The following is a 14536-nucleotide window of genomic DNA, read 5'->3' as shown; positions in this document are numbered from 1 at the left end:
AAATAAATTTTATTTTATTTGAATATAAGTTTGTAAGTATATTATTAAAATTTACTTCTTTGAAATTTATAAAAATTCTGTATTTAAATTTACAAATCAATATAATGTTTTATGTACTATAAATAATAAAATAAATTTCGGTAAATAATTAAATTAAAACTTCAATTTCTTTTAAATTGTTATATATATATATATATATATATATATATATATATATATTCTCACACAATCATTTGGAGTATCAAGCAAAGAAATCGAATTTCATAAACATAACTTCTTAAAACTAAACAACATAAATCAAACGGAAAGTAATCGACTTACCGCTGTCAAAATCATACGCAGCATTGCTCCAAACGCAGGATAATAAAAATAATCCAATGATATAAACCATTTTTTTGTCAAATACGATATATACCAGTCTGATAAAACGATCAAAAGTTTTCTGAAGAAGAGAAAAACTTTATTTCTTTTTGCTCAAACACATTTTTCTCTCTGGTTCTGAGAAATCTGTCTTTTTGTCTAACAGAGCAATCAAATGATATTACGCTCTTTCACTTCACTTCGAATTCCGCAAATCGTCTGGCGAAAGAGAAAAGGAAGAGCGAAACTTTCGGAAAAGTTGGAAACCCGGAACGTTATCTCTGTCCAGACACTTCTGCCGGTTACGGTTAACGGTTGAGAAATGAAGGCGGGAAACTAGTCCACAATTCACGAGGCTTGGATCAGTTCATTTCATTTCGGCGCAGGGGAGAAGGAAAAGATATTGGATGGAGCAAAAGAATTTCAATCTGTCTTTCGGCCAAACGATAAAAATCCGATGAAAGTTTTTTTCAGATGTAAAATGATTTGTTATAAGTCTGAATTTATGGAATAAATCTTGCGAAGGAAAGATATCTGAAATATCAAAGTAAAAATATCTAGAAAATCTTCCTTATGTGCTATTAAAATAAATAAAAAAAATCTAAATGTTATTTATAAGATCAACAGAAATTTTTACAGCTTCTTTCTGCCACTTTTTTTCATGAATAAAATTTATAAATGTAGAAGAAAAAATACATTCATAATAAAATCGCTGTATTTTTCTTTAAAATAAGGTTTGATAAAATCTTTCAAATAGATCAAACTTTTGGAAAAAATATTTATAAGAAGCAGAAAAGCACATTTCCTTTTTTTTTAAAATTAATTGAAATATATTTTCCATTTCTTCTGTCTTTCCAAGTTATTATCTTCCTCAAGAGAGAAAAAAGTGGAATTCATTTAAATTTCATATTCATTCACGGTCCTCTGCAACCTCCTATTTAATTACTATTTTTATAATCATTAATGGAGTCATAATGTAGGGGAGGGGCCTAATATTCTCTGCAGAGTGATCAGATACAAGAAGAATTATTTCAATACCGGAACCAAAATTGTAATGCAGAAAGACGTAACATCTGTGTAAGCATGTGACCAAAATAAAAAAATCTCTTTTCGAGCATCTTTCTCTTACATAATCATTTAAATGTTATATATTACTTCAGATGTTGATTATTATATTATTCAATATTGAGTTTTATATATTGCTTCAGATATTGATATGCTGCACTGAATTAAAAAGAATATTTATGAATATTTCTAAATTATGCAGCTATTTGAATATTAGTCTCAATTTTTATGAATTTTAAGATCATGCAAAAATTGTGGATATACATTTTTTTTAATTATCAATTTTTACAGATGAATAGAACTATTTCACTTCAAAAAAATATTTATGTTTGCATCTGAAACATAAGAAACAATTAGTAAATGCGCCTCTTTAATAATTATTGCATTCATAATATTTTTATTACAACTTAAAATTAAAAATAACTATTATGTTGATATTAAAATGTCTCTGAACGGAAGCAAGGAATAATTACATTTAAGCTGTAGTTTTTTTTTCTTGTTTATAGATGCAGATTATTATTAATATATAATACAATATATGAGCATAGTTATATATTATTAAGAAAAGAGAAAAGAGAAGTGGAAAACTATTGAGTAAATGACAGACATTTTCACTTACTGATTCATTTCAAAACGTATGTATATTCCAATTAGTTTAGTTATATTAACGTCCCGTTTTAAAGCAACACAAGGGCTATTTGGGGACTAACCTCGTAATTCTGAACCGTGGAAGATAACGAGAACGACACCTGACCTAACACCCCGCTCTCCCAGCTTCTACACCACACCACACCAAACCATCGGGAGGGCGTTTGGTTCCATCTGATTTAAAGTGCACCAGACCCTCTTACACCGAAGTTCTTCGGTGGAATCGAGTCTCGAGCCTGAAACCTTACCACGAGGCCACCGCGGCCTTAAATATACTCCAAACATATGCATTTCAAAATATAAATGTATTCCAACTAGATGCATTTCAAAATATAATTATATTTCAAATAGATTCATATTTAAAACATTATATCCCCCCGAAAAAAAATCAACAATTTTCCCATCTTCATATTTAAGTTGCAACACTTTGATTGCAGCCTTGAAACGAAATATGCTAGAATACAGACCATCCAAAACTTAAAGGAAAAATGAAGAAAAATAAAATTCTAATATATTTTATCAATTTATAATAATTACATTTTAATAATAAGTCTTACTTAGAGGATATCCCCAAGACGATCCAAAAAGTATTTATTTCCTTAGATACTGTTGCTTATGCCATTTAAGAATCATAGAGTTTTATACAATAAAATATACAGTTCTGTAAAAACTGTTTATCTTCTGTGATTCTGAAGATAAAAATTAGTATTAGGATTAGAGGATTAAATTTTTAACGATCCTCATAAACAAAATGCGTTAGCTTATAAATGTTTTTCCTAATATTTAACTTTGAATGCTGAATTTTACTATTCACTCAGTAAACTTTTCGCTGATATTTAAAGCCAACTTTACGGACTTAAACAACTTTTTTGAGTCTAACATTGATCAGGAAAAAAACATATTTTTGAAGAGACTGTTAAAATGGTGGTGTAGGAAAAAATAACTATACAATTTGCAATTTTTATTAAATTAAAAAAAAATATCAAATTATATATTTAAGTTTTTCTTAATTTATTCAAAATATGCCCCACATGAAAAATTTGGAAAAGATCTTTCATATTTCTAGCCATTTATGTGATCATGTAATATTGTGAGTTTGCATGTACGTTTATCTGGTATAAAATTATAGCAGCCTACGGAATAATAATTTTTTACAGTTAGTTCTGAATACAGTTTATGTTATAATTACTTATGAATATAATTTTCTTACTTAAGTGTTCTATTAAGTAATCTTCTGATTTTTTTTTCTTATTGATAATACTGGGGCAATACCGCTGATGACAGATTTGATGAAATTTAATATGTCTCTTTTAATCGCCTGGTGAAAAGTTTTTGTCTTCTTTTCAACCAGCTTGAACTCTTAGATAGCTTATTTTAGTTAACCCTTTCATTGCTGAACCATCCTAACCTGCCATACAAATTCTATCCATTGAAGTTAGTTTCTGCTTCTGTTTCGGTTGAACAGTGCAGGATGTAAAACAAGATGTCACCAAGGATGTCCTCGCTTTCCTTCAAGGTAAAATTACCACGTCCTGTTGGGTTTTTCACTAATGAAAGGGTTAAAAAAAGGATGATAATTGAAAAAGTGTTTGGAAAGACCACGAACATATAACGAATTGTGATGAGTGAAGATAGAACCTGGGAGCTTGTGGTTTGCAGCCTAGTAACATGACCACAAAACAAAAGCAACTGCTCGTGTAGCGTACCTGTTAACTGGATTATAAGCTTTCACTACAGATCCTTTTAATCCATTGTCAATTAATTGTCTCGATTTTTTTTTTTGGAGGAACGAGAGAGACAAGCTTTACTTCATTAACCCCTTAACTTACAATTACGGACATAGCCGTAGTACGATGATCGGCCGGAACTGTAAATAAATGTTATTGATTTTTGTTATATTTTAGGTTAGGTTTTGTTATATTTAGTTGTTATATTTGATAATATTTCTTTTGAATATCTACCACAATTATTACATCAGGTTTTAGTTACTTATCAAATATCTCACAAAATTAAACGATGTGTCCTATGCATAGTATTTACATTCCGTAAGTCGTGCGAGTACAAACGTGGAATGACTCGAAGTCAGTGCAGTTACGTTTTCGGACCAAACTTTTGGAATGTAAATCGTAGGTTAAGGGGTTAATATAGAACCCTATATAAAGAGATTATTTGAAATTTCATGGAATCAATAGTTTAAATAATAATAATGTTATGATTGGTAATAAGTTTTCTTGTTAAGTGTGATCTAAGCGTATGTTATTACATGAAATTTTTAATATTTTACTATATTGCAGCATCAATAATCGAAAAAACCTGACATGATAAAGATAGTATTTCGTATATTTCAACTTCAACAAGCCTTCTTCTTTAATTTTGTGTGTCTCTGTCAGTGGTAAATATACAGACACGATCGTGACTAATCCTAAAAAGAAGTGTTAAGTAGGTCAAACTCCATCTAAATCTTGCGATCGATATCATGCTTTGTACGTTTTTTTTATTTTTATAGAATTCTTATTTTAAGATGAGATGCATCAAAGGCTTTTAAGTTAAACAACTGCTGACAGAATTTTTTGTGGCAATGAAAGAGCATATTCACCCCCTCCCTTCCTCTAAAAAGTATGGTCCGTGGAAAATGTGTTTGCGATGAATGTATGTTAAAATAAAATAATTAAATGATGACTATTTTTTTTTGTTCAAATGAGCAAGTCACTGAAGTTATTCGAAAATTGATGACAATTTCCATTTAAATTTTAGTGAGTTCACAGAGAAAGTAAGTGGACTAAAAAAAATATTGCAATCTATATTTTAATAGCACAAAGTGTTTTAAAAAAAGTTCTTAAATAATGGACTATTTTTTTTATTTCTTTCGATTTATTTAGTTCTTTATTATAGATATATTATGGAATATTTGTTATCATAAGCCATCGGTTAGGAAAAGAAAAAAATGAACAGATAATAATAGAGAATTTACATTGCCACTTTGGCGTGAGCAAAGATGATTTTTTTTCATTGTCATATAACATTATCCATGCTTTCTCAGAATATGCAAGTTATAAGGATAAAAACTTGCTAAATTTAAAACAGAACTCATTTTTCCACCTTTGTAAAAGAAAAAAAAAATTCCATATACGATAGTTTTTGCACTGACTAATATAGAGACATACTGGTTTCTATTATTTCAGTTGCGCATAAAAGCGAAAAGTACGATCCTAAAAAGAAACTTTTAAATGAATATTTGATGATACTTATTTCATATGGACGCATATTTAACTCATAAAATGTTGAAAATAATATGTACATTTTGCTACTATATTATGAGGAATTACAATTGCTTCAATGCTGAAGCTATAGGATTCCATTTGGATACTGAGGGCTCGAACTTAAACGAGCTAAAGTAGATAGAATAAACAACAACTAACTGAAAATGATAGAAAATACTAAATAACAACTTATATAATTGGACAATCAGTGCAACTATTAGAAAAATTGTGTCATAGAATCGAACATTGGAATAAATTTTACTACAGAATACCTTTATCATTTGATCATATAAAATAATTTTCTTCGCCTTGCATATTATGCGAAAGATTATTTTTAATAATAGACTAAACGAACAGGCGACTCTCTTATAAAAACATATTGCCTTCTGTGATCGAAATGCATAATTTCTTGCCCGAATTTGCAATATACCACGTTATTTTGGCACTCATAAAGCAGAAAATGAAAAATAAATTGTCGGAAAAATTCTATTCGATTCGCTTGAGCATAAATTGATTTCATGACATATAATTAGAAAATACCCGAAATTCACTTAATGACCGAGAATTTCCTTTTTCATCTTTTCTTCTAAGCATAAACCATATACCCCAGAAGAAAAATAATTAATGTTTTAAATATGCTGTGCACCGAGGTGGCAAAAGTGGTGGAACAACAATATGAAGCATGCTTGCAGTGGCACGATGGGAATCAACAGACATTGAACATTGATAGTCGGAGTAGATGTAAGCGGCATTCATTTCGGAAATTGTTAGGGAATTTATTATTCTGTTATCATCAAGAATGAGTCGAGAATACCAAATTTTAGGAATAACTTGTCACCATGAACAATGAAGTGGCCGACCGTCTGCGCTTAAAGACTGACAAGGGGAGGGTACGAGGTTGAAAATTCAGATCGGGATAAGCTTTATTATAATGGTAGTATACATTTAGAATGATCATTCATGAAAATATTAAAGCGCAATGGCCAGTCAATTTCCAGAAAATGGCGCTCAAACTTTCTGCAAAGCTTGTATACTAATAATGAGTCACCACTGCCGAGGCTCAATTAGCATAATGGTTAAGACAGTGTTGTAGCTGTAGTAGAACTAAGTTCGATCCAGATGTCGCGTTTTTTAATTTTTTTTCTAATTTATTTCAAATAAATTTTACAATTTACAAACAGTTTTAATTAATCTGTTTCCATTTTTTAATACAAAAATAAATATTTATTCTTTTAATTCTTGGATTATAGTTTAAATTTTGAAGAAAAATAACTATAAATACGAATGATTTTTTTAAATATTCAGAATTACTTAAATTAAATTAACAATTTAAAAATGGTTTCAATTAATATGATACTCATTTTGATATGGAGAAAATGTATGTATTTTCTCCTAATACATAACTTATTTTTTAAAAGAAAAATAAATATGTTCTTGTATATTGCTTTTAAATTATATTATGATTTAATTATTAAGTATTACAATAATTACAAATATAATTTTAACTATAAAAATAGTTCAAAATAATTATTTTTATCTTAAAATCATTGAAAGTTTTAAATTCTTGAATTTTAATAAATATAAATTATTTTTAATTCAGCGAAGCTGTATTTGTAGCGGGAAAGAGAGCTGCTGAAATAAATAAAATTATATCCGCAAACATTCAAAATGTTAATAATCGAAAAAAAAGTAGAAATCAGGTGTTAAATTATGGAATGCATAGACAGATGGTTCAAAATTTTTAATAACATACGATATGCTTTGTGCTCTGCCGGATTTTCCGAAAAAAAATTTGTTTGAAGGTAAATGGAATTTTTTTATTTATTCTTTTAAGGTTTCTGTTGTGGATAATCATTATTTATAAATTTCACAAGTTGTTAAAATATATCTATCTTGCTTGAAATGTTTTTATAATTATCATTCTGTCTCTTGTATGTTATCAAAAATCAATGAAATATTTCTACGATGTCAGTAGTTTAATTAGCATTTGTAATAATTTAAGTTATATATGAAATTATTTTTCCTGCTTAAAATTAAGATAAAAAAAGATAAGCATACAATTTGAAGCGTTTGTTCAATAAGATCTTTAATATGGAATTCACCTAGAAAGCTAGATTCTGTTTGTAATTGGCCGTCGTGTGCTTTGTCTAACATGTGATTTTAAAATTTACTTGGTATTTTTACAAAGCAGAATGAAAATTGAAATGGTTTTCATTATATGTATTTTAAATTCTAGTCATGCTCCATGTTTGTTTGAAAATAAGAGTGTGTTATAATAGATGTGCATATTTTTTTTAAATTGCTAAGATTCTTAACGATTAAGAATCAGAGATTAATAAAAACAAATGTATATATTACAGAGCTCTTTCATTAGAAATAACAATTATTCAAGTAGAAATCATCATTAGTATTCTGATCGCATACAATGATTAATAAAAATAAAACTTTCTAAAAAATTAACTTCGCCTTTGATGTTTGCTATCCATTATTCTTAAGTGACACTTTTAAATCTCCAGTGTGAAATTACAAAGAGGTTCACACTTGACAAATTTTCTTGAATCCCAGTTCAAAAAAGAAAAAACTACCATCTATATATTTCATTATTCAAATAAGAAATTGTGATAAATGGAATTTTCATCTAATACGTATTAAAAAGAATTCACTTTTAGCTGATTATTTCAATAAAAGTGGTGTATTTATATTTGTGAGCTTTTTAATGAAATTTCATTATCTCTATCGACTTAATAAAATTATTATTTAAAAATCGAAAGAATGTGACGATCATATTCATATATTAAAATAAAATCTTTTAGAATTTTATTTTTTTAATATAAGATATGATTTTATATTTGGTTCGATTAATGACTTAAATGTAAGAATTATCTATATCAACTTAAATAAAGATATTGATATCATACAATCATTTTTATCTAATTTTCATACACCAATTTCAAAATTAATTAAAAATTCTTCTCTTAATTTATAGTTACGTCATAATCATTAACATTTATTTTTAAATTGAAAATGTCGAACGTAGGCAGTCAGAGTGTTCACCCAGATAGATTATTGCATGTATATTCTACTTACCTGCTTCGCTTAAGCTTTCAAAAGTTTTTTCTTCTTTCATTCTTGTTTTAAACTGTCAAAAACTGCTGTTAACAAATCATTATTCTTATTATTAAAATTAATTATTAAAAAAATTAATATTGAACTTGAGCTTATTAAATATCTAAAATGAAAATCCATGACTATGCCTTCTACTGTTTTTCAAAATTTGTTGAAGATTTATTAAGTAATTTTTTTTTGGTTTTACAAAATTATCTAAGGATATTCTTTATGTTGAAAAAGGCACATTTAACTTTTTATTTCGAGTCTGAGAATGTATCCTGGAGGAAAAAACTTAAAAATTAGACGGAAATCTTTGACATTAAAATTCACAATATTTGAAATTAAATCCCCCGTATACAATTGCATTAGTCAGTGCTTTCTACATATGCATTATAATATGCATTCGTTGTTTTTTTTAGCTAATTTTTCAATTTTTAACAGATTGTTAATCCAATAATTTTTTTTAAAAAATAAATTTTGAAGCACTTTAAAAAAATAAACTACTATCACTGTACTATAACTAAATATTAATTTTATTCTGAGATTTTTTTTTCTAATTTAATCTAATTTATCCTATAATATTATAAATTACTTATATTTTTGAAATCGCATTTTCCAAATTCATTACTTTACAACACTAATTAAATATAAAACATTTTTTTATTAATCGATAATTAAGTCCTGAAAATATTAAAATATTTTTAATAGATTTCATAAATTATTTAAAATATTAAAATCCTTTTGCACCGATAACAAGCAAATGCATAAAATTTCAAAAATTGAATATGTCTGATACTGCAAAAAATTTTGATATAGTGAATCCATTTTTACAAAATATATTAAAATTATATATACAAAGAGCTGCATTTTATGTTAATAGTGTATATTTAAACATTGTATTTAAATATAAATTTTAAAAAATAATACTATTAATTATATATTATAAGTTCCAAGTAAAGTAGAAAATTCTGATAACCGGACTGATTCAAAAATTTACAATATTTTGTGTGTGTGTGTGTGGGTTGGAAAACAATTTTTGTTTAAAAAAATTAAATATTAAAGAAAACTGCTTTAAAATTATCGTAGAAAGCAACTACATAAATTAATATTTTATTCTCAATTCCACTTTAATTATTTTTAATGAAGATGAATATATACATATATTTAGAATCAATTCCTTTATTCCACAATAAATAATTATGTTCATAATAGAATTATTTATAATGTTAGAACACACGAATAATAAGAAATTCAGCATTTGGGAAATTGCTTTCTATTGCAGAATAAGTTGATGTGCTCTCAGTTATAAATATATAAATTATTGGAGATTTCGCGTATTATTTATTATTTTCATCTAATCCATGATAGTGAAATGATAGGGTTCATGGTTCACATATCATATACTCCACCACGGACAATGAATAATTTATTTATTGAAATTACTATGAATGATGAATTTCATTTTTGAATATTTTTCTCGAAATAAATAAATAAAAAGACCAATATTTACAATTGTGAGTGCATGTATTGATTTTTGGCTAATGCATAAATGATGATGAATGAGAAAAAAATAATAATCTGAAAACTGTTTTTAGAGGATGCAGGCAAGTTTTATTCAGAATGTATTGACCTTGCGAAACGCCAGAATATTTAGCCGGAGCAGCAAGCTATGATCCATGGAAAGCGCAGTACATAAACAAATCAGAAGAAACATAACATAGAAATTGATATTTTTTCGTTTGGTGATCAATTTTGTTTCCTACGCTCCAAAAATTACAAATTCCAATACATACTTGCACGCCCATAAAATTACGGATATATATTTGTTTTTAATTATGCATAAATCCAAAGAAATTCTTTTTTGACAGAAGTTAAATTAAAAATTCGTAGAAATGAATTATACATTATTCTTTAATTATGTTATATTTTATTTTCTTGATTCTTTACATATCCTGAATCAGAATCTTGTTTTATATTAAAGAGCTTTATAATGCGGCATTTCCTTTTCTTCTTTTCGCTATTTTTTTTTTCATACTTTCGTTTGCATTGCTATAATTTGGAACTCATTTTATCTGATCTTTATAACACATATGATTCATCATATTTTTTCTGTAATTTGTAAATCATTTTGGAAATTAATTCGACAATTGTTTATAAGTACAAACAGGCTTAGCTTTAATGTAAATAAATGTTCTACGTAGATGCTCAAAAATACATTTATAAATTGCATAAGGAAGATAATTCTAGTATCTGAAAATTATATTTTGAAGAAAACATGATTATCTGATTTTAGAAGCATAATTCAGTCTTCATTATTTGCCCATATCATGTTGGTTTACTTTTTCAATACTGGAAGATAAAATGTAAAATGAAACTGCGACAAGCTACCCATACTCTTGGGTATCATAATGAAATTCCTCCCACTTTCAGCGAGCGTGATTGGATTGAATACTAGAAGTTCGTACTTTGTTCGTTAGAGACGCTCACCTTGGTGACTTTGGGGTACAAAGATATTTCCAGAGAACTCTGAAAAGATGAAATTCCCTCTTCATTGGACATTTAAAAATCATATATCATGTCATGCTGCATATATAATTTCTGATCGAATTTTTGGTTATAAGAAATTTCTCTAATTTTTTAAAATTTTGTTTGTGAGAAGTCAGTTCTAGTAATTTGTACAATATCAAATGAAATTTTAGCGATAATATATATTTTGCTAGTACTGTCTATTTACAAGTAAGGCTTTCACGAGAAAGATTCAAAATAAAATCATGAGAAATGAAATAATTCTTCATAACAAAGTATTAAGAAATACATTTTTCCTCATTAAGTTTCCTTAAGTTAATCAAACTCACATGAATTTAATTACTTTTTACACTAAGAGAGAAATAAAATTGAGGTGAAACGTTAAAGAATATGCAAAAAATTAAAAACATGATTATTAGAGCAAAGTCATTAGTTTGCACTCATTGGAGCCAGATTTTTGTCAAAAACTTAAGAAAAAAAATTCTTTCTTCAGTTTTTTACTAAGGAAATGTGTATTAATAAACCAAATGAAAATCTGATCCGTTGATCACATAAAATTAATGAGAATGAGGAAGGAAAAAAAAACGCTGCTCATTTCCTGATTTTTCCTTATTAGATTCTCTGAAATTAAAAAGATAACGAAGTTGCCGATTAACGAAATTACTAACATTAAAAAATTACGGAACTCACAAAAGAGTGCTTTTTTCCCTAGTAATTTTTTTTTTTTTGCTTGTTAAATTTTTAAGTTTTTAATTTTTTTTCTTCTTTGCATGTGATTGCAATGGTTCAATAGAGGAAATAAACACCTCCATTTAACTCCATGAAGTAAAACCATTCCTATACATTTCTTACAAGCAAATATTGAGTTAAATTTTCATAACTGTAGAATTCTACAAAACTTTTACAGTCTTACATTTATTAAGTTATCATTTAATGTTTTATATATTCATATATTATTTAGGTTAAATTATAAAGTCGAAAGAAGAATACATATAAAAAATAAATAATATGCCTTTATGTGCCTTCTGTTTAAAAATGCACAAAGCTATGTAATCTTTAGAATATGTTATTCTTATATTGTATTTTTTATATTTATATTAACTTAACTATGTAAATTTTGATAAAAAAAATATGTAATAATCTCTTTTCTCCTTGATTAAAAAAGTACTCATTAATTAAATCATAATTTGTAAATTTACTGATTCTATTGGAAATAGTTTATATCTCTAAAAAAGTCAAAATACTATTTTTAAAACTCTAATAATATTTTATTTTATAAGCCCAAATTATTTTATTAAGTATGGAGAAAGATTTTTATAAGAACATATTGCCGCAATGAAAGCAGGCAGCCGACTCCCCATGGCCGAACGGTCTTAGCACTGATCTCATAATCAAGAGATCGTAATTTCGATCTCCGTTAAAGACAATGTGATTCACAGTTTGTGTAAATATTCAATTCCTTGAATTTATGTTTTCCTTTATTTCATGTTCCAGCAGTTTCTGGACTTTTCTTTAGTTTACCAGACAAGTGCTCTGGACTTTTCTTACTGTCTCCAGATAAGTATTCTGGAACTTTCCCTGTTAGTATAAAAGCAGAAGATCTGTCAGTCATTGTATTCTCAGTTCAGAGTTGAGTTAATAAATTGGTTTACCTCTACTTCTTGTGCGTGTGTGTCATTGAGTTCCACACTAGAGTACCTACATGACAATGTTTGTGATATACCAAATATTTGCATAACACTAGAATTATGATACAAAAATGTATAAATTAAAACTATAAAAGCTTTCATACAAATTGCAAAGTTGCATTTATATGAAGTCAAAATAATAGCTCCGAATAAAATACAATTATAAAAAAATAATTTAGTTTATTTTGAAAGAAGAAGCAAAGACAAAACAAAGCCATTGATACTCTTATTTCAAAAATGAAGATTGTAATAATAATTAATAAGATGACAATTAATACTGTATGCCCAGCTTTTGAAATTTTCCAAAGCTATTAACCCATTTCTACATGATGTTGTCAATAAGTTCTACAGCTTCTTTACTTTAATTCAATTAGATTTTTTTCAAGTTATTGAACAGTGGTTCATGTGAATTTAACCAGCTTCAAATTAAGGAAAGAATATTATGATATCTCATGTTTTGTTTTATACTCAATGTTTTTTACATGGCATTAATAACAACAAAGAATATTATTTTACATAGATCAAATACTTATCATATATTATAAAATTTCACATGATATTTATTATTATTGTGTGATTACGGAATAGTGGCAAAAAAGCATTTCCAAATTATAAAAATTGGAAGTATGTGATAGTTAGAAATTTTGATACTTTGCAACAAACGATGCAAAATTGTGCATAAGATTTATATGAAGGCCAATAATAGACTTTAATTTGAGGTAAAAACAAAAACGAATAAGAATTTTTCTGTCATTAAAGAAGGAAATTTCCCATTTGTTAACTCTTCAGATTCCGAATGGTGCTTAGAGTTTATTTTTAGAATAATTTTGATATTGAAAAAAACACAATTTTCAATTTCTGATTTGCAACTTCAAGAGATGTTTGAAAATTAGCGCCGTTTCTTTTTTGTCATAAGTTAAATATTGTCGGTATTCGAACAGGTTTGCATTTTATAAAAATGTATCAAATTTCATTTATTTAATGTCATTTTTATCATAATGTTGATCTGGAAAGTTTATCTTTTTAATTTACTCGCATATAAAATATAATGAATAGACATATTTCTTCTCGATAATGAAATAAATTTCCTCGTTTCAGATCTTTCTGAATTCGATGGATATATTTTTAGAATTACAACTGCCTGTCAGCCCTCTAATTTAAAAAAAAAAAAAAAAAAAAAAAAAAAAAAAACTGCAAGCCGACGTTCTGGCATAGGCGTTGCGCATCTTCCCCATGATCTGGGCGTCCCGGTTTGGGCATGTTTGTTCTTCCATTGTTCTATCTGTGAGATGTGTGCAAGTGAATAAGTGATGTGTGAGTAGCAAAGTCGAACTTTTGGCACCAGTTGGCGCTACTATAAAAACAAGAGACGCTCCCCCTCCGGCTTAAATTGCTGTCTTCGTAACAGCGGGCTTGTCCGTGGCAAGTGCCATAAGAAACAACAACAACAACAAAATGCAGCGAGCATAAGATATGAAATTTGGTATGCGATTTTCAAGCAAGTTTTTTAGATTATTAGTTGACATTTGATAAATTAATCTTTTATCGAATATGGAAGAAATATGTTTCATCGATTGATATTTAGCTCATAATTTTATCCTTGTGATTTCAGATAAATAATTTCGAACCAAGCCTATGAAATATTTGAGCATTCGTCAATATATATATATATTTGAATGTATTTGAAAACAAAACAATTATATGCTAAAGATAATTTGCAAAATCTGTGCTAGATTTTCTTCACAATATAATGAACAGTAAAAGAATCTTGTTAATTATATGAAAGTTGAGAGGAGAATATTCTCATTAATTATTTACAATGATGCTACTGATAGTTATTTCTAATAGTGCTTCTTCAAGCCAGAATATTTTCTTGAAACA

The 14536-nt window shown here is 27.3% G+C and overlaps 1 protein-coding gene across 1 annotated transcript in view; it reads right to left on the bottom strand.

Moving 5' to 3' along the window:
- LOC129962147 (uncharacterized) overlaps window positions 1–391 on the bottom strand; it is a 186157-nt gene extending 185766 nt beyond the window's left edge. Inside the window, exon 1 of the mRNA XM_056075885.1 lies at window positions 322–391. Coding sequence (XP_055931860.1) covers window positions 322–391 — 70 coding nt within the window. The remainder of the gene's footprint in view (window positions 1–321) is intronic.
- Window positions 392–14536: the final 14145 nt, after the last annotated feature.

This window comes from Argiope bruennichi, chromosome 2 (genome assembly GCF_947563725.1).
Source record: "Argiope bruennichi chromosome 2, qqArgBrue1.1, whole genome shotgun sequence".
Lineage (NCBI taxonomy): Eukaryota > Metazoa > Arthropoda > Arachnida > Araneae > Araneidae > Argiope > Argiope bruennichi.
This window is presented reverse-complemented; position numbering and strand designations above follow the sequence as displayed.